This window comes from Achroia grisella, unplaced genomic scaffold (assembly GCF_030625045.1).
Source record: "Achroia grisella isolate CSIRO2021 unplaced genomic scaffold, CSIRO_AGI_Agris_v1 utg947, whole genome shotgun sequence".
NCBI lineage: Eukaryota > Metazoa > Arthropoda > Insecta > Lepidoptera > Pyralidae > Achroia > Achroia grisella.
Genome location: NW_026713071.1, coordinates 1,557,633 through 1,575,697, shown reverse-complemented (window position 1 = coordinate 1,575,697; position 18,065 = coordinate 1,557,633). Strand labels below are relative to the sequence as shown.

Sequence of the window (18,065 nt, the reverse complement as noted above, 5' to 3'; positions counted from 1 at the left end):
TACTGATACTAGTTGCTGTTTTTTTACGGATGATAATGGAATGGTGCACCCGCCTGCGCTAACGGTTTACGCTGGCAGCACCAGTGGAAGATGATAAGATGAGCATGAGCTCAGGTCAGTTAGCCCATCGTGACAAATTCACTAGGAATTTATCACGATGGTTTCCAGGGGTAACCGCGTGGAGGTCGACCTGACATTGTACATTGCTAGCAATGGGGTTATCAATCCACATTACTTTTCAATCCCTGTTCCCCCCTCTGGATGTACTAAACCAGTTGAAAATTATTATTATTATTTGTTTGATAATTATTTTAGTTATGTATAGCTCATTTATCAAGGAAGGCTATATTATATATTTATTACAGCTTAATAACAGTAACGTAGCAAAACTAGTAAAAATCTATCAGTTTGTTATCAGTATTATCATCACACGAGAGTCAAGTACAAATTGCAATGTAATTATTTTTATTCGTGTCTGCCAAATTCGAACTCATTGCCTCATGGTAGACCGAACTTACTTAGATAACTGAAGTCAAGGTATATTAATTTCATACTATTTTCTTAGATTGAAACTCATATGTTTTACAGATGGGTGGCCACCGCGACTACGGTTAACGCGTTTTATTCAGCTACCCTCAATTCAGTCAGTAAGTACTTATTTAATAATTCTGACTCAATGGTCTAGTGCAGGGTAGGTGAACCAATGGCACGCGTGCCATTGAGGGTACGCGACACAATATTTTGGGCACGTCGTCGATCAAAAAACCGTTTGAAGAAGCTGGTTCATGGTATTTTTACAATATTTTCACCTAACTATGCCTGCGAGTCATTATTTTCAGAGATAACATTAAAAACTCGGTTAGAAACCGTTTGACACATGAATCCAGTTCAGCATGCATTTTGCTAAGAGTAACATCGTACAAGCTTGACATAAATTATTTGTCATCTAACCTGCAGCAATAGAAGTCACACTAATTTTAAAGTAATTTAATTTATGCGTGTAATGAAAACAATCCAAAATGTACCTCTTTTGTTTACTTTATTTCATAGATATTTTTGATAGTATTTATTATTATTATTTTCCAAATAATCAGAAAAACAAAATTATTTGATGGCACGTCAATGAACCATTAAACATTTTGTGGAAAAAATGGCACGTAGGCGACCTTTATATGACCTTTATACATCAAGCATAAAGGTTCGCCTACCCTGGTCTAGTGGTTTACCATACCGATTTAGTATCAACGGTCGCAGGTTCGATTCCTAGCGAAATACAAACATTTGTATTTTTTTTATTATTATTGTTTATATGGATGTTTATTTTTTTCACATAAATGTTAATTTGTTTTGCAGCGTTCCCGGCCGGTATACTGCAGCCACCTTTCTATGGCAATGGGATTGAGTAAGTATATTGTTTTATTACTTTATAACGAGGTTTATAAATTGATATATTTTACTGTCAGCACTTACAACACCTTATAAAAGACTCGTGCGTTATAACTCTTTATTGCACATACATAAACATAGGACAGTAAGTACAAAACAATGATAATATGTTTTACAAAATGCGGTCTCATCGCTATCAGCAATCTCTTACAGACAACCCGGTGTTTACAGAGAGTATTTACATAAAGAGAGTTATAAATTTTGATAAATTCCACCACTAAGGGGATAAAATAACGCGAGCGAAGCCGCGGGCAAAAGCTAGTTGTTAGTTATAATTTCTTAAGAAATATATATCAATAAACTGTACTCTATTTCCAGGGCCATAAACTATGGATCTATCGGTGCTATAATGGGTCATGAAGTAACGCATGGCTTCGATGATCAAGGTAAGATTTTATTATTATTATTTTCAAAAAAAAATGTGTAATAAGGATATCTATCAGTTGTCTAATACCCATAATAATAATAATAATCTCAGGACAATTCACACAGCGCCATCTAGACCCAAGTTAAGGTAGCTAAAGCTTTGTTATGGGTACTAGACAACTGATACGAATATGTAGATATGGGGTCGGTAGTAATAATAATGAAAATAAAATAGACCCTCAACAAAAGGAAAATTATAGAAATCGATACTAGAAAATAATATTACAATTATAGTTGTATGTGGCGAGTGACGGATGACATGAGAATATTTTATAGGTATATGTAAATATAGGTAGAAATATGGAACGTGTCTGTCTTGTATGTAAGCGGCCAGTTGTCATGAAAAGAGGTAATGATGTGAAATGATTATAATACAAATAAATACACTACACCATATAGATATATTTTTTTTGTTATTACATACATATTATACATTTAAAACACCCAGACCGATACAATCAATCATACTCACGAATACAAATGTTTGTGCCGTGCGAGGAATCGAACCCGTGACCATCGGACGTAATGCCGTGTGCTAGACCGCTAGACCACCGAGGTCAATAATACAATCTGTGCTTACCTTGGAACTAGATGGCGTTGTGTGTGTCCAGGGGTAGGTCCTATTGTTGATATCGGTAGTTATCTGTTATATTATATTGGTAGTAGATTGGTTGGTTAATATAAAAGTCTCAAATGATATTGTTGTTTATTCTTCACATCTGACTCTACTTACAACATTAAACTTATTTGAATTAATATATTTTCTATTCTGATTCACTGCATGTTCTATCTGATAGGTCGTCGTTACGACGAGGAGGGTAACCTGAAGCAGTGGTGGTCGGCGGCGACCCTGGAGCACTACCACGGGAAGGTGCAGTGCATCATCGACCAGTACAGCAAGTACCACCTGCCGCAGCTCCCCAACTATACGGTACACACAAATACCTAAATATCATTATTACTGTAGCACGATGGTTATAACCTCACCACTGTAGCATTATATATGACTAGCTGTACCAGCGACTTCGTCCGCGTGGAATTAACATTATTTTTCTAAAATAAAAGTAACCTAAGTTACTCCATATTACATCAGCTACATACTAAAAAAAGTCCCGTCAGAATTGGTCCAGCCGTTTCAGATTAGCCGGAACAAACAGACAGACAGACAGACAAAAATTGAAAAAAATGTTATTTTGGTGTATGTACCGTAGTTATATTCATATGCATGTAGTAAAAAACGGTTATTTCAATATTACAAACAGACACTCCAATTTTATTTATATGTATAAATGTGATGAGGTGACTACATAATTTATTTGTTGTGCCTACACTTGTAACATTTCTGTCAACACTCGGGACCCTTCCATTAGTATCTCTCCAGGTAACATAGATTTCAATTCTGTGTGAATTTAAATACAATTCATCCATCTACACTCACAAACTTCTAATATTATAAACGCGTACTACTGTAGTGCAGTGGTATCAATTTTCAGCAATAGATAGAGTGATTCAAGAGCAATGTTTATATGTATAATAATCAATATAGTACTTTTTATAGTGTATAAAAATCATATATTTACAAAAGAGAACTTAATATAAAAGTATGCTGTGCCTACACTTGTAATATTTCTGTCAACACTCGGGACCCTTCCCTTAGTTTGTTTCCATTAAAATAGATTTAAGTTAAGTGTAAAATCAGTCTACACCCCTCCGCGTCGACTTGACGCGTTATTAATAAACCATGTAGCAAATACCGATAAACTTAATATTGTCTAATAAATAGTGCAATCATTTTACTGGTATACTCACTACCTACATACTACAACAAATAATATATTATGTAGCGACACCTCATCACAGCACATGTATAATGTTACAGTGATGAGGACAACCACCGCGCTACAATGCTAACAAAAAGCTGCCTTATCAAGCTCATATTAGCGGCGGCACACAAAGCAATCTCTTATAGATCTGTATATATATATGGACAACTGTACAAAGTCGGGGCGGGTAGTTAGTAATAAATAATTGAGTGTTATATATATAGGTGCACGGGTTCAACACGCAAGGTGAAAACATCGCAGACAACGGAGGCCTACGAGCGGCACTCCGCGCCTACACTCTGTATCGGCGCCGCTCAGCCACCCGGCCAGCCGCATTGCCCGGCCTGCCGCATCTCTCGCCCGAGCAACTGTTCTTCCTCGGTTTTGCGCAGGTACCCCTAGACAATTTACACGTCATCCAGTCGCAGGTTCAGCAGAGCTTGTGATATGGGCACTAGGCAACTGGTTTAAATACTTAGATTGTGTAAATACGTACATAATAAAAAAACCAGACCTATACAAACAATCAGACTCATGATTACAAATGTTTATAACGAGCAAGGAATCGAGCCCGCAACCGTCGCAAGTAAAGTGGTATGCTAAATTACATTTAAATTACCTACCGATATTATCCGGTTCGAAGGACCAAAGTTTTTTATCTACATTTTCTGAAGTGTTGCGATTTAAAATAATACTGTTATATGTATTTAAAAAATGCCAATTATCAATTAATATTAATATAATTATATATGTAGCTATTTGAACAGATATAACAACAAATTTGCTATTAAACATGTATTTCTTCAATAACATATCCAAGCATGTATTTGTCAAATAATATAAAAGTGACTTTCCCCTTTAAGTTACTTTACAAACTCCGATTTTCTCAGATATGGTGCGGCAACTCAACCGTGGGCGCTCTCAAATCCAAGATGGTGGAAGGGGTGCACAGCCCCAACAAGATCCGCGTGATTGGCACCCTCAGCAACTCCAAGGAGTTCGCGGAAGCCTGGCAGTGCCCCACGGGTTCCCCCATGAACCCCGAACACAAGTGCATACTGTGGTGATACTTGTTTGTGATTAGTTAGTGAACCAAAGACAATCCACAGGTTACCATGAAGTTACCACCTTAGTCGAACATTTAATATTGTACTCTCGCATTATTTGCATTAGCTGTCAATTTTAATAGAAAATGTACCGTCAGAACTGTAGTGTTGAAGGTAGGGTAGCCAGAAGTATTGTCAATTGTCGATAGCATCTCAAACGCAACACTTTACCTATGTATAGTTGAATCCAAAGTGGCAGAGGGCGATCCTACCGCCGTCTATTGGACTCATTTGAATCCATCATTGTCACGTTAGATTCAAATATATATTAAAAATATTATACAGGGGAGATCCCATCGCCGGCTGTCGGACTCGTTTGAATCCGTCATTGCCACGTTGAATTCAAATATATATTCAAAATACTATACGGGGGCGATTCTCAAAATATTCATCAAACCTATTAAATATATTGATGGTTCTAGTTGAATAACCACAGAAAAAAAAGTATGGTTTTGGTATCAACAGGCTTCGTACGGATATACATGTATTATACATATAAACCTTCCTCTTCAATCACTCTATCTATTACTGAAAACTGCATTAATCCGTTGCGTAATTTAAAAGATATAAGCGAAGTGACAGCGGCTGCGACTTTATACTCTGTAAAGAATTATAAATTGACAGGTAACGCATAGTTTACGAGATAGCTATAATAATGCTCTTAAGTGTACGTACAAATATAACGATGCACTTGTTATGTTGACAATGTGGAATGTAATCGAAACGAATTCAGTATTTTATTGTATAGTTGGCTGTAATAATCATGTTTATATGAATTGTTTGAGTAAATAGTTCACTTTTTGACAAAGTGAATATTACTGCAAGATATATTATGTGAAATTAGCTTGTAATCGAATAGCGCTTAAGTATTGTTACCGACAGAATTTACAATACAAATATTGTACTTACTTAGTTTCATAAGTTTATAAAATGTTAAAACTTTAACAATAAATATATAAGTACCAGTGTCTGAAATAACATCTATGTAATTTTGGATGTTGTTTTATACCACTAATAACTTTACATTAGAAAAAAATGTTACGTGCCACACACGTTTCTAAACTGTAATAATCAACAAAACGTAGACATATAGACGTATAGCAAATATTAAATTAATTGATATCAAAAATATCGTATCGTCAATTAAGAAAATAGCTGTATGTTCTGTGAGTAGTTGCCCTAAAGAAATGAAAAAAAATGTATATACAAAAAAACACAGACCAATTAAAATTTTTCTACTTTTTGGCGCCAATATTGACATAATTATTTTAAATTGTAACAAGTGTATGAAAGACTGTTTTATAATGTGAATTTCTATTATTTAAGCGAAAGAAAAAATATACAGTCTTATATGAGTGTTGTAGTTATAAGAAAAATCTTGTTTATAATTAATTATTTGTGAGAAATGCTCATTTATTTTATATATGTATAATAAGAGTGAGACAATCTCAGTGCATCTCAGTTTTTTTAAACATATAACAAAATTATTTATTGAAAACGAAATAAAAAAGAGTAAATATTCTTATAACCATATGTTTTATTTCTTTCTAACATATTGGAACTCATATACAGGTGCTGAGTGTTTGGTTCCCTTCTTTATGCGTTTGGGTTTAATCTGGTTTATGGACTGCAAATGACGCTTAATTTCCATCTTCTGTTGAATCACCATGAGCTCCTTCTCTCTTTCAATTCTCTTAGCCATTTCCTTGTACTTCTTTTTTCTACTTCCTATCATAGCTTTAGATGTCTGAAATTAAATGCAATATTTGAAATTATGCTATTTTCGAATGCTATAAAATACTTTTTGATAATAAGGAATTAAAAATAGAAAATAATGAAATTTGATTTTAATTTCAGTGGATTTTTATTTTCCTTTCATATACGTTTACAGATCTTAACCTTAACCATAGAGAATAATTAGTTATTAAGAAATATTACAAATCTCCATGACTGACCCAGCAAACATTGTTTTGTCATATAAATGGAAATCGGGGTTGATGGTGAGTGAAAATTTAGGGTTGTGTGTAGAATACACACAGATGAAGAACCATAAAAATTTTCAAAAAATGTCAAAATAATAAAATAAAAATTTTAGGCGGACCTCCTTTATCACTTAGGAGTTTTTTCAAAACCAACAGCACACACAATCCATAAAATCAGAACGTACAAATCAATAGTATAGCTGATAGCTGAGCTGAGACCTACTGAATACACACAAAAATTTATAAGAATCAGTCAAGTCATTTTAGAGGAGCTTAGTTTCAAACACTATTTTGTTTTGTTTTTTCATTTACCAATCTGTCACAATTGAACATTAAGTAGTATGTTCGTTGGGTTCACATCATGGCATGCTCAGTATGTGACACACATCCTATTTTACTTATATTTACAAATACTTTGAAAGTAACAATATAGTGTACAATACTTTAAAAAATTGTCATAAATGTAAAATACAGAAATGTATATATACAACATTACAACTCACTTCGCTATCAATTAGTGGTATTTTTATTTTATCCAAATCGGACAGCCTCGGTCGGTTTGACTTCCTGCCAAGCAGCTTTGGATGTGTGTCCAGTCTTTTGGCTACGTCAAAGTCTTTCTCCTCACCTTCGTCTACAAAGAATATGTGCGTGTTAGGGGTTGAGTCGGCCACATCTGTCATATGAAGTTCACTCTGAAATATACAAATTAAATTATAATCCCAGAGGCCTATATACAAAACAATATCTCTTTTTCAAATCAAATTAATATTCATTTAATCATGTAGGACATTTTAGGCGCATATGAAGGGCAATTTTTATGAATTAACATTTTTTCCCTACTATCCAGCTCAGTATACATATTCAATTGAGAAGAACTAGCAAGAAACTCATCTGAATTTCTTTTTTTCTAATAGCCAGTTTATTTACATTGCATACGTATGTAGGTGTCTATGTCTAACATTAGGTGAAAATCCCGTGCTATTGTCATGCAGATTCATCATTCAAGTAATCAATTATTAATGGTAATATAAAAATATATAATATAATTATAGAATAAATAATATTAGCAAATTGGGGCGAAGAGGATTCTTAATATGTAGATTAATGAGCCCATTGCTAGCAAGTACTACATCAGGTTGACCTACCTACTGTTCAACATGGACAATAAACATTATTTCAATTTCTTAAACTTCCAGAAATCATTACCATTTGCCAAGATATACCAACAGACCTGACTTCATGCTCATTTTATCATCCTTCACTGGTGATAACCATTAATACATGTAGGTGCATCATTCTATTATCATCCATAAAAAGAAATACTTGTAAAGTTTCTTATTCAATTAATACATGACATATATGCTAGATTTAACGCCATATCCATGTGTTCATTTAATAAATAAAAGAACTCTACTACAAATTAGTAGAGTTAAAAGTAAATTAGTTTCCTTCATGTTTTTATAAAATAATTTTACAAAATACCTGTAAACGATCAATCCTTCTGCTTTCCATTGTACGCTTCATATTGATGTACCTAATATCCTGGGTTTGCATCAACTTCAGTTGCGCTGGACTGTCTTCTTCTTCTTTCTTTAATTCATGGTGGACCTGGCATACAAATTTTTATTAATTATATGTACATTTTTTTTATTTTTATAATTTTAAGTACATCTCAAAGATTATATCTATTTAAAGTAGTTATGCTGCATTGTCTATATGTAAGAGTTTGTCTAATGAAGTTACCTACATTTTCTTAGTACAATATAGTAATATCTCTTTGTTCTTAACACTTAAAAAGTGACTAACACTAAAAATATGGGAAGATAAATGCTGTTTCACTATGCTTAGTCTGTTATTGCCAGTATGCCAATCTTACAAACATCCTCACACAAATATGACATTTTTATCATTCAGTATGAAGGCATTTTCATATACAAATGTAAAAGACTGATGTGAGAGAATAGTCAAAGCAATATACAAAACTTTTTATTGTTTCGCATGAGGCTAAGTATTTTAAGGTTTGCAACCCAGGTGTAAATTGTGAGTTTGTGTATGTATAGACAATAATATGCAAACCCCATGCAACTATTTTTTTTTTCTTTAATCTAAAAGTGCAACTATTTCACAAATGTATTTAGCATTGTATAGGTAACTTCAGATGTACAAAGATCGCATGTTACATATATTGCAATGCGACAAAGTCAGGACGTGGTGTTATATGTTGGTGAGATAAAGCAAAAACTTAAAATAAGGTTATATACTCACTCCACCTTTGACTCTTGAATTTATCATGTGAAAATAAAACTCATCAGGATTTTTGTCAAGCGTCCGCTTCCGCAGTAATTTGAGAGTTTCTCCCTTCTCATGATAATCGTCTGCACGTCTCTTGTAATCTTTTTTCTTTTCCAAAAGTCCCAAATGTCTTCTGGAGTTTGGTTGGTGTCTCTCTTTATGAGTTTTTTGGTTGGCTTTTGCGGCCTTTTTCCACGACGACATTGTTATGTTTTATTTTTTACATATAATAATACAAAAGTAGTAAAAGAGTATTCACACGAACAAGTTCTTAATTTATATTAATAAAAACAATTTAAAACCAGCATAATTCACAAAATAGTGCATTGTTTGTGTTAAAATTCAAACGTGTTCAGTCAATCAAAACTCGAACTGACTGACTGATTGACTAAATTATGACATTGACAGAAACACTGATTACGGACCACAGAACAGAAAACGCTTATCTTGAAATTTTATTTTTCTAATAAAATTATCGCCACGAACCGTCAAGATTTTCACTGTGCGGCAATCGTAGTTTGCGTCCCGCTCGTATGTTGCTTAATAGTTTTAATTACTATGTCGGATAGTGACATAGCGCGGTCTTTACTCTTTTTTCCCGTCTGTATCTTTAGGTAACTTAATATTTTTTTATAAATTGCAAAAAACCTTACCTACTTATATTTTAGTTGTACCGCCCCTTATGCTACGGCACTTGAGTAAGAGAATGGAAGAAGGACAATATTAAATAAAATGTGATATACTTTTGCTCCATTGTATTTTCTGGGGTAACATTTGATAACAAACTATACATAAGTAGACTCGATAACTGCTATTCTTCTTCGTTTTTGTTTATAGCAATTCAATGTACTAGAACTTTATTAATTTTACAACATGACCTTATTATATTAGGTATATTTAGAAGTATAATATATAGAAGCTCTAATGCACTGAACAGCCCCACTCCCAGGAACATATTAAATACTCCTCCCAGTGCAGCTGAAATTTATAAGATAATTATAAACATAGTGACTATTTACTCAATTGGTTGTACTTTATTAGCAGTATAAAAACCGTTCCTAGTAATATATATTTCTAAGAGAAGAAAATTGTATCAGAAATAGAAATTATTGAAAAATACAAAATCTTTGCATTGTTCACTCTTTCGCTACTTTTGAAAATGATATACATTGGCAGTGCACCAGTGGAGGATTTTAAGAGGAAGTCAGGTTAGTTAATACATCAAGGTAAATTCGCCAGAAATGCATGTACAACAATTTCCAGAAAGGACCAAAGGAAAATCTCTGAAATGGCTGGACTGATTTTGATGGGACTTTTTTTGGCAGGTAGCTGATGTAATAAGGAGTAACTTAGGCTACTTTTATTTTAGAAAAATAAAGTTAAATTCCACGCGGACGACGTTCCGGGAACAGCTAGTCATGTATAAAATGAGTACATGTTACTTACACATTAAAGTGAGCCAGGTCTCTGTTGGTATTTGTGATATTACTTTACAGTCCCGCAGTTTTACTTGAAAATGAACCACTATTGAGGTGGTAATGTTCAAACCTCGGCTGTGAACAAATTTTATTCCGTTAAAATGTTTTTTTATTGACATGGTGAGTAGTAATAGTAGGTAGGTATTTTTATAACATAGGGGACAAACGAGTTTGCGGTTAATCTGATGGTGAGGGGAATTACAGGTGAGTTACGGGCCTTTTCAGGATTTTTGATCTAATTACTATCTAATTAGTAATTACCATTATTGCCAAACATTAAAAGAATAGACAAGGTTAAAAAAGCTTATAAAGTTGACAACGAGAAATGCCTCAGCTGTTGCTGAGGTAAGCATAATCTCAATGAGTTGAGTGCTGATTTACAGTCAGCTTTCACCACTTACTGTATAGGATCTATAGAGTTATCCAGAGTCTTAATGGGGCTACCTTCCAAAGACAAGTCCGTGACGTACTCCTCGCATAGGAAAGGACACTGGCAACTTGTATTTCCTATAATATACAGATTATATTTAGCTCTTCATAGACAAATAATTTTCTATGCCACAGCTGATTTTGTTACAAACACTGTGACACGAGAATTTTATATATTAAAGATTATTAATAAAAGCAAGCTTCCTGAAAGCTCCTAAATTAAAATATATAAAAGTGAAGCTTACCGTTAATAGGCGGTGCGAAACAGTCAGTCTTGGTCAGTGGACAGGGGGGCAGAGTCCGCTCGAGCCGAGGGTCTGAGCATCCGCATTTATTTTCGAGGCACTTTAACTGAATAAAAAATATGAATCAATAAATAATATAATAATAAGGTACTTGGACAGGTCCTACCTGTTCATTGTGATAAAATTCTGGTGAATTGAAATAACAACTTATTGACGACCTCGGTGGTCTAGCGGTCAAGCACACCGCTTCACGACCGATGGTCGCGGGTTCGATTCCTCGCACGGCACAAACATTTGTATCCATGAGTATGATTGTTTGTATCGGTCTGGGTGTTTTCTATGTATAATATGTATGTATTTACAAAAAAAATATCTATGTATATGTAACAGTTATCTAGTACCCATAACACAAGCTTTAGCTAGCTTAACTTGGGTCTAGATGGCGCTGTGTGAATTGTCCTGAGATTATTATTATTATTATTATTATCAATAGAAAACAACCTCGCATTCGTCCCTCGAGTAACTATTATCTGATACGCAGTTGCCAGCAACTATGTTGTCAGCATCTGCAACTCCGTCCAGCAATAACGTGAACATTAGCTGAACTTGGTAGGCGTATCCTCGCTGAATATACATGGGTTCCACTCCCCCCTCCCCTGAATACTTTGTGATCATCTGAAATTTTTTTTTAGTCAAGTTATTATTATTCACTTGAACTTGGTTTAATTAATTTATCTATATGTACCTACTGCAGTACTAACATTAGTACTGACATTAGTGTCATGAGAGGAAACGTTATATTTGATTCAGTTAAAAAAAATACTCGACTGAAAAAAATGTAATTGAAAAAACTCGACTTATAAAATCCTAACGTCGTCAGTTCAAATCTAGACGACACTGAAAAATACCAAACTCCTCCGATACGCCTTTATAATTTTGCATATCGGGTGTTTTTTGGCCTGCTCTAATGCTATTGGCCGCAACTGGTATTTACAGCTTCGCGGGATGGTTGGGGGCGCGTGCAGATGGCACTCCAAACCAAAGGAAGACCAACTCCCGCCTGACGGATACTATCTCTCTGACCTCGGCTCAGGCCGTCGTAATTTCGATTCCCGTATGAATTGGACGGGGGAACTATCGAGGGATGTTGTCGATGCCCACACGCGTTCTGATAAGTAAAGATGCAGTTTTTGTTCTTACAATATCATGGCATAGTCATCGTTCGTACAAGAGCGAACATGCCAGATCCACTGCAGTAAAGCGGCAGCCCCATCGACATACTGACACCATAATTAATAAAGTAAGATAATTTTTACTACTTACAGCGTAGCCGTGTAGAGGCGATTCAATCCTAGAGTGATTCATCACTAAATCTAACATTCTAGTATTTTCCATGTCATCTAACAATCGGTTCGTGGTTTGATTATGTAATCTGCAATGTCAGAGAATACCATAGAAATTTAGAGCTCTCTAAACAAGGGAGAAATTAATATAACACTGACACGATATAACTTTTCTAGAACTACTTTGAAGTACACGAGAAGAGATCGATTTAATTGAATGTTTCGGATTTACTCAGAAACTCTCAAGATGCAATATTTTTTGACTACAAAAGAATCAGAGTAACCAGGAGACTGGTCGTATTTCTACACCATTTTTTTTATATCGGGTACTTCTGTTTGCCTGAGACAGTGAAGCTAAAATCATGTGAATTTTTGGCTTAGAATATAGTGATAATTTTTCAACAATATAATTTATAACGCCTCACTCGTTTGTAACACATTTAATGACCGAAATTAAAACAAATTTCCGTCCCACCACCAGACAACAAGACGTAGAGAGCGGCTCCGCTCATATATAATTGTGATCTCTGCTACTCGTACCAGCTGATTTGTATCATCTTCATGCGAGCAGCTAAGGAGTGGAACTCTCTCCCAGCATCAGTGTTTCCTACCTTTTACAACTTTGGTGTTTCAAGGCAAGAATGAATGGACCATGTTTACTGTTTAAGCTTGCGTGTAACAGATTAGACCGCAATCACTTAACATCATATGAGATTGCTCAATATTTGTAGTAAAAAAATCATCATCATCATCATCAGCCCACTACAGTCCACTGCTGGACATAGGCTTCTACCAAGGCACGCCACTGGGCACGATCTTCAGCCCTTCTCATCCAGTTACTACCCGCAACCTAGCTGCGGGGCGTCCTACACTACGTTTGCCAATTCGCGGTCTCCACTCTAGAACACGCCTACTCCAGCGAGCATCGGTTCTACGACAGATATGACCAGCTCACTGCCACTTCAACTTACAGATATGAAGAGTTATGTCGGTGACCTTAGGTCTCTGGCGAATTATTTCATTTCGGATTTTATCCCTCAGAGAAACTCCAAACATAGTTCTTCCCATAGCTCGTTGAGCGACTTTGAGTTGGTGGACCAGTCGTATCGTCAGTGTCCACGTTTCGGCACCGTAAGTCATAAAGGATGGAACGCACTGATTATATACCTTTGTTTTAAGGCTTTGTGGAAGAAACGACGAGAAGACTTGACGAAGTTTATATATAAGAAATTACTTACCTATATTCATCCATGACGCAACAAACGCCCCACCTAGTCAATTGTTTAACAAAGAGTAATTCGCATGGTACATAATGGTGTTGCCATCTGCAAACGATGAGGACATCGCTGCATTCCGAGGTGTAATTTAGTAGACCGTCAACGAGTCGTATTTCATTCCGCTCCAGGGTTTGATCCAGCAGTATCAGTTGCTCCGCCTCCACCGGTTTGTTCCATAGTATGTTGGAGATAGTGCCAGACAATCGAGTTGTGTTGTCTACCTGTTTACTAAACATTAGTCTAGATATTAATAAGTCTAGTACCCATAACAAGCTCCGCTTAGCTTGAGATTAAATGACGTAAATTGCGTAGTATTATTATTATTATATTTAGACGTGAAACAAAAACTTTGTACCTACCCCTTTTTACTAAAACTGAGTATCGGGTGATCTGATAGTTTAGCATATACTTTGCGATGATCGTGAGGGTTTCATTTATTTTGATTTATTTATTTGAAATTTCGAGACTTTTGTGCGAACTCCAAACATATGAAGTGAGAAAATTACCTATGCAGCACTATTTGACGCATTAGCTTCAAATCAAATTTCTATCAAAACACTTTGAATGGCGCATACATCGAAACATTTTTATTCCTGAATATAATTATTTGTATTAATATGGTGTTGACAAAAAAAGCGTATTTAACACGTTAAAGACCGCATGTCCACATGGATCACTCCGCAACGAAAGTTAATTTACATGTTGGGTCCGCGAGTCCACCCACCATCCTTTAATTGAAATAAATCTAGGGGTTAAATAATGTCTACATCAAATTATTGTACACTAAAAACATATTTAAAAAAGTAACAATAAAAAAAAGCCGATCCCTCTGTGAGATAAGATTTCAATGCGGTCTTCAATGTGTTATGTAATTATTTATATTAATTGTTTAGTACCTATAAGACAAGTTGTGTTACAATTAGATGGAGAAGCGTAAGTTGTTCTAAGTTTGGTGTATGCAGCACACGTCTCCGGGGCATAACTGGCCCCGGAGACGTGTGCGTTTACCCACACTCTTCCACAATTGAGTAGGACGATATAGGTCGCCCTAACAACGAGATGGGGCGTGACCTACACCATCTACATTGCAGGGCAAATAATTGAGTAGGGCGAAATAGGTCGCCTTAACAACGAGATGGGGCGTGACCTACACCATCTACATTGCAGGGCAAATAATTGAGTAGGGCGAAATAGGTCGCCCTAACAACGAGATGGGGCGTGACCTACACCATCTACATTACAGGGCAAATAATTGAGTAGGGCAAAATAAGTCGCCCTAACAACGAGATGGGGCGTGACCTACACCATCTACATTGCAGGGCAAATAATTGATTAAGGAGAAATAGGTCGCCCTAACAACGGGGCCTGACTTACGCTATCTACAGGGCAGGTTAACGCCGCAGAAGTCACGGTAGAATGATAAAGCTACCTCACGACTGAGACAATAGCGTTGATAGGTACACCTTGTAGTTTTTTTGTGGATAAAAATCCCACACACGCCCTCGTCACCCTTCTGAAGGTCTTGTCAAGATTTTTATAAACGACTAGCTGTTCACGCGACTTCGTCCGCGTGGAATTTTCTAAAATAAAAGTAGCCTAAGTAACTCCTTATTGCATCAGCTACCTGCCAATAAAAGTCCCGTCGAAATCAGTCCAGCCATTTCAAAGATTAGCCGGAACAAACAGATAGACAGACACAAAAATTGTAAGTAATGTAATTTTTGGTGTATGTAGTATATTCATATGCATGCAGTAAAAGACGGTTATTTCAATATTACAAACAGACACTCCAAATTTTTTTGTATATATAGATAAAAAAGATACCTAAGTATAACATGTAAGGATATAAAAGAGATTCTTCTTAATCGTTCCCTCACTGCTGAGGATCGCGATTTTACACTATCTTGTCGACCAGCTGTCGCCATCGGTTGCTCTCAGACGCCTGATGGATTGTTATGTATAAAAGAGATAAGTAAAGATATAAAAGATATAAGTAAGGATATAAAAGAAAAGTACAGTTGCCGCACAAATGCACCAGCCACCGCCTCCGGTGCATGGCACACGGCGATCAGCTGCGGCATGCCCGTCGAAGAGATGTGGCCATCATCAGCTCCCATGTCGAAGCGGCGGTCTTCTAACACCATCACAGTGGAGTGATGACGGAAACGATCCCAGAATGTCGCGCACAGGAATCCTGCACACACTGCACCGGCGAAGCAAGCTAATATCCAGCCTATACTGAATCAACAAAATTAACCAATTAAAACTGTTGGTAATTACAAACTGTTTCAAATTAAAAATGTAAAGTTACAACTAAATTATTGAAAAAATCAACATCCACTCAAAGGTTGCCTGAAAGAAATCCCTCTTTTGGGATAAGTTCGCCATTGTACGCATTTACTTTCTAAGTTATATGTATCCTATAAATAATATGTATAAAGAATTACAAACAATCAAACTCAAATTTCTTGCTCGTTCTTCTTGTGATGAGCTTTCAGAATGAGCGGTAGATAAAAGTGATGACTATTCAAAAGTGCTTCAATGTAAGTTTATTTGAATAAATGATTTTCTATTCTATTTTACTATTCTCAATTCACTAATTTTAACAAGATCATGTGGAGGAAAGGCTTGTTAGTAATGTAGATGGATTGTTTGTTACCATTGCTCAGTTGCCATTTGACGGCCTCGGTAGTCTAGTGCTTACACACCGCATCTCATCCGATGGTCGCGGATTAGATTCCTCGCACGGTACAAATGCATAACGTAAAATCAAATGAATACTATTCAAGAGTATGATTATTTGTATCGGTCTGGATGTTTTCTTTATTATGTATCCATTTACAAAAATATATCTACCCAGCGTCTAGCGCTTCAGCACACCGCTTTACTTCTGATAGCCGCAGGTTGGATTCCTCTAAAAAAATATCTAACTATTTATATCAGTAGTCTAGTTACTCACAACACAATCTCTACGTAGCGTGGGACTAGATGGCACTGTACGTTATATAGTATTATTATTTCCGTCTGGAATCTTTACTCTTTAGAATCGAACCTGCTATATCTACTTACCGATCCTGGTAATACTGGGAGCGTAAATACTTGAAGCCGTGGAGTGTGGTAGTGTCCAAGTAACGTTTGATGACTCGACGAGGTATGGACGGTCTCATGATGAAATCAGTGCAGTTTACAAAATTTTAATCTTCACATGAATTATTATAAGAATATTTTATGTAATTAACATACGTGTATTGAGCTATGTATTATATTATAATGAAGTCCGCGAGCTAGAAGCTTTTGTCGTCAATTATTTCCGCTCGGTTGAAAACCTTCTGGTTTATATGATTGATTAAAAATCATTAGGTAATGAGTATCCCATCAAATTACAGCAGGCCGACGGTTTGATGCCTGGTATAGACCATTTTACATGTGCAATTGGGAATACAATTTGCTTCGAACTGTAACATTCAATCATTTCAGTTGCCGATTGCGGATAGAAGTCAATTGAATATTTTGTAACTTTTTCTGTTAAATGATTCTAACATTATAGGATTTTTTTTTAATTGTTTTAAAATAAGAAAGCACACACGTTATAAAGCCTAGCCTCTACTGGGTACCTACTCTAACAATCTTCGCAACTGTTATGTCAAAGTGTTCTTGCATTATAGAAAAAAAAAAAATTATCTGAAAAATTTGAATTTCGATTTATAAAACTTTTTTCAATTGTTAATAATTAGCGATTGCACATACGTTCTAAGTCCTATTATATAGATTACAGGGTACCTACTCTAACAATATGAATACAATTCTGTACCTACATAGCTGGACCTCGTGTTCCACTCACTGTAATATTCCATTTGATACAAGCACATATAAGGGTGCGAGCACACTAATGATTGACGCCCTCGCTGGTCTAACAGTTTAGTACACCGCTTTACTTCCGTCGGTCGCTGGTTCGATTCCTAGTATGGTACAAGCATTTGTATTCATGAGTTCGATTTTTACTATCGGTCTGTATGTTTTCTATGTATATTATTTATGCATTTAAAATAATGAATTTATTTATATCGGTTGTCTAGTACCCATAACACAAACTAATACCACAGATAACATAATATTACATACTAATACGTTAGGACTAGATGGCACTGTGTGAATTGTCTTGAGATAAATTCAAATTAACAAATCACTTATTCGTGTAGGACATTTTAGCCGCTT

General features: G+C 35.6%; 3 protein-coding genes across 3 annotated transcripts in view; 1 reads left to right on the top strand and 2 right to left on the bottom strand.

The window, feature by feature from the left end:
* The window catches only part of LOC131854054 (neprilysin-4-like), an 80,102-nt gene extending 74,869 nt beyond the window's left edge, over positions 1-5,233 (top strand). Inside the window, exons 12-17 of the mRNA XM_059205177.1 lie at positions 589-647; positions 1,354-1,402; positions 1,765-1,832; positions 2,670-2,803; positions 3,920-4,087; positions 4,586-5,233. Coding sequence (XP_059061160.1) covers positions 589-647; positions 1,354-1,402; positions 1,765-1,832; positions 2,670-2,803; positions 3,920-4,087; positions 4,586-4,762 — 655 coding nt within the window. The 3' untranslated portion in view covers positions 4,763-5,233. The remainder of the gene's footprint in view (positions 1-588; positions 648-1,353; positions 1,403-1,764; positions 1,833-2,669; positions 2,804-3,919; positions 4,088-4,585) is intronic.
* Positions 5,234-5,253: 20 nt separating this feature from the next.
* LOC131854053 (probable U3 small nucleolar RNA-associated protein 11) lies at positions 5,254-9,380 on the bottom strand. Its single transcript, XM_059205176.1, has 4 exons — positions 9,052-9,380; positions 8,269-8,394; positions 7,287-7,478; positions 5,254-6,548 (listed from the first exon to the last, which is right to left on the bottom strand). The coding sequence occupies exons 1-4, from the start codon at positions 9,280-9,282 to the stop codon at positions 6,339-6,341; spliced, it is 759 nt and encodes a 252-aa protein (XP_059061159.1). The 5' UTR covers positions 9,283-9,380; the 3' UTR covers positions 5,254-6,338.
* Positions 9,381-9,919: 539 nt separating this feature from the next.
* Positions 9,920-17,017, bottom strand: LOC131854083 (sodium channel protein Nach-like). Its single transcript, XM_059205207.1, has 9 exons — positions 16,920-17,017; positions 15,867-16,088; positions 13,812-14,090; positions 12,554-12,662; positions 11,732-11,905; positions 11,231-11,336; positions 10,958-11,063; positions 10,525-10,631; positions 9,920-10,056 (listed from the first exon to the last, which is right to left on the bottom strand). The coding sequence occupies exons 1-9, from the start codon at positions 17,015-17,017 to the stop codon at positions 9,920-9,922; spliced, it is 1,338 nt and encodes a 445-aa protein (XP_059061190.1).
* Between the last annotated feature and the right edge of the window lie 1,048 nt (positions 17,018-18,065).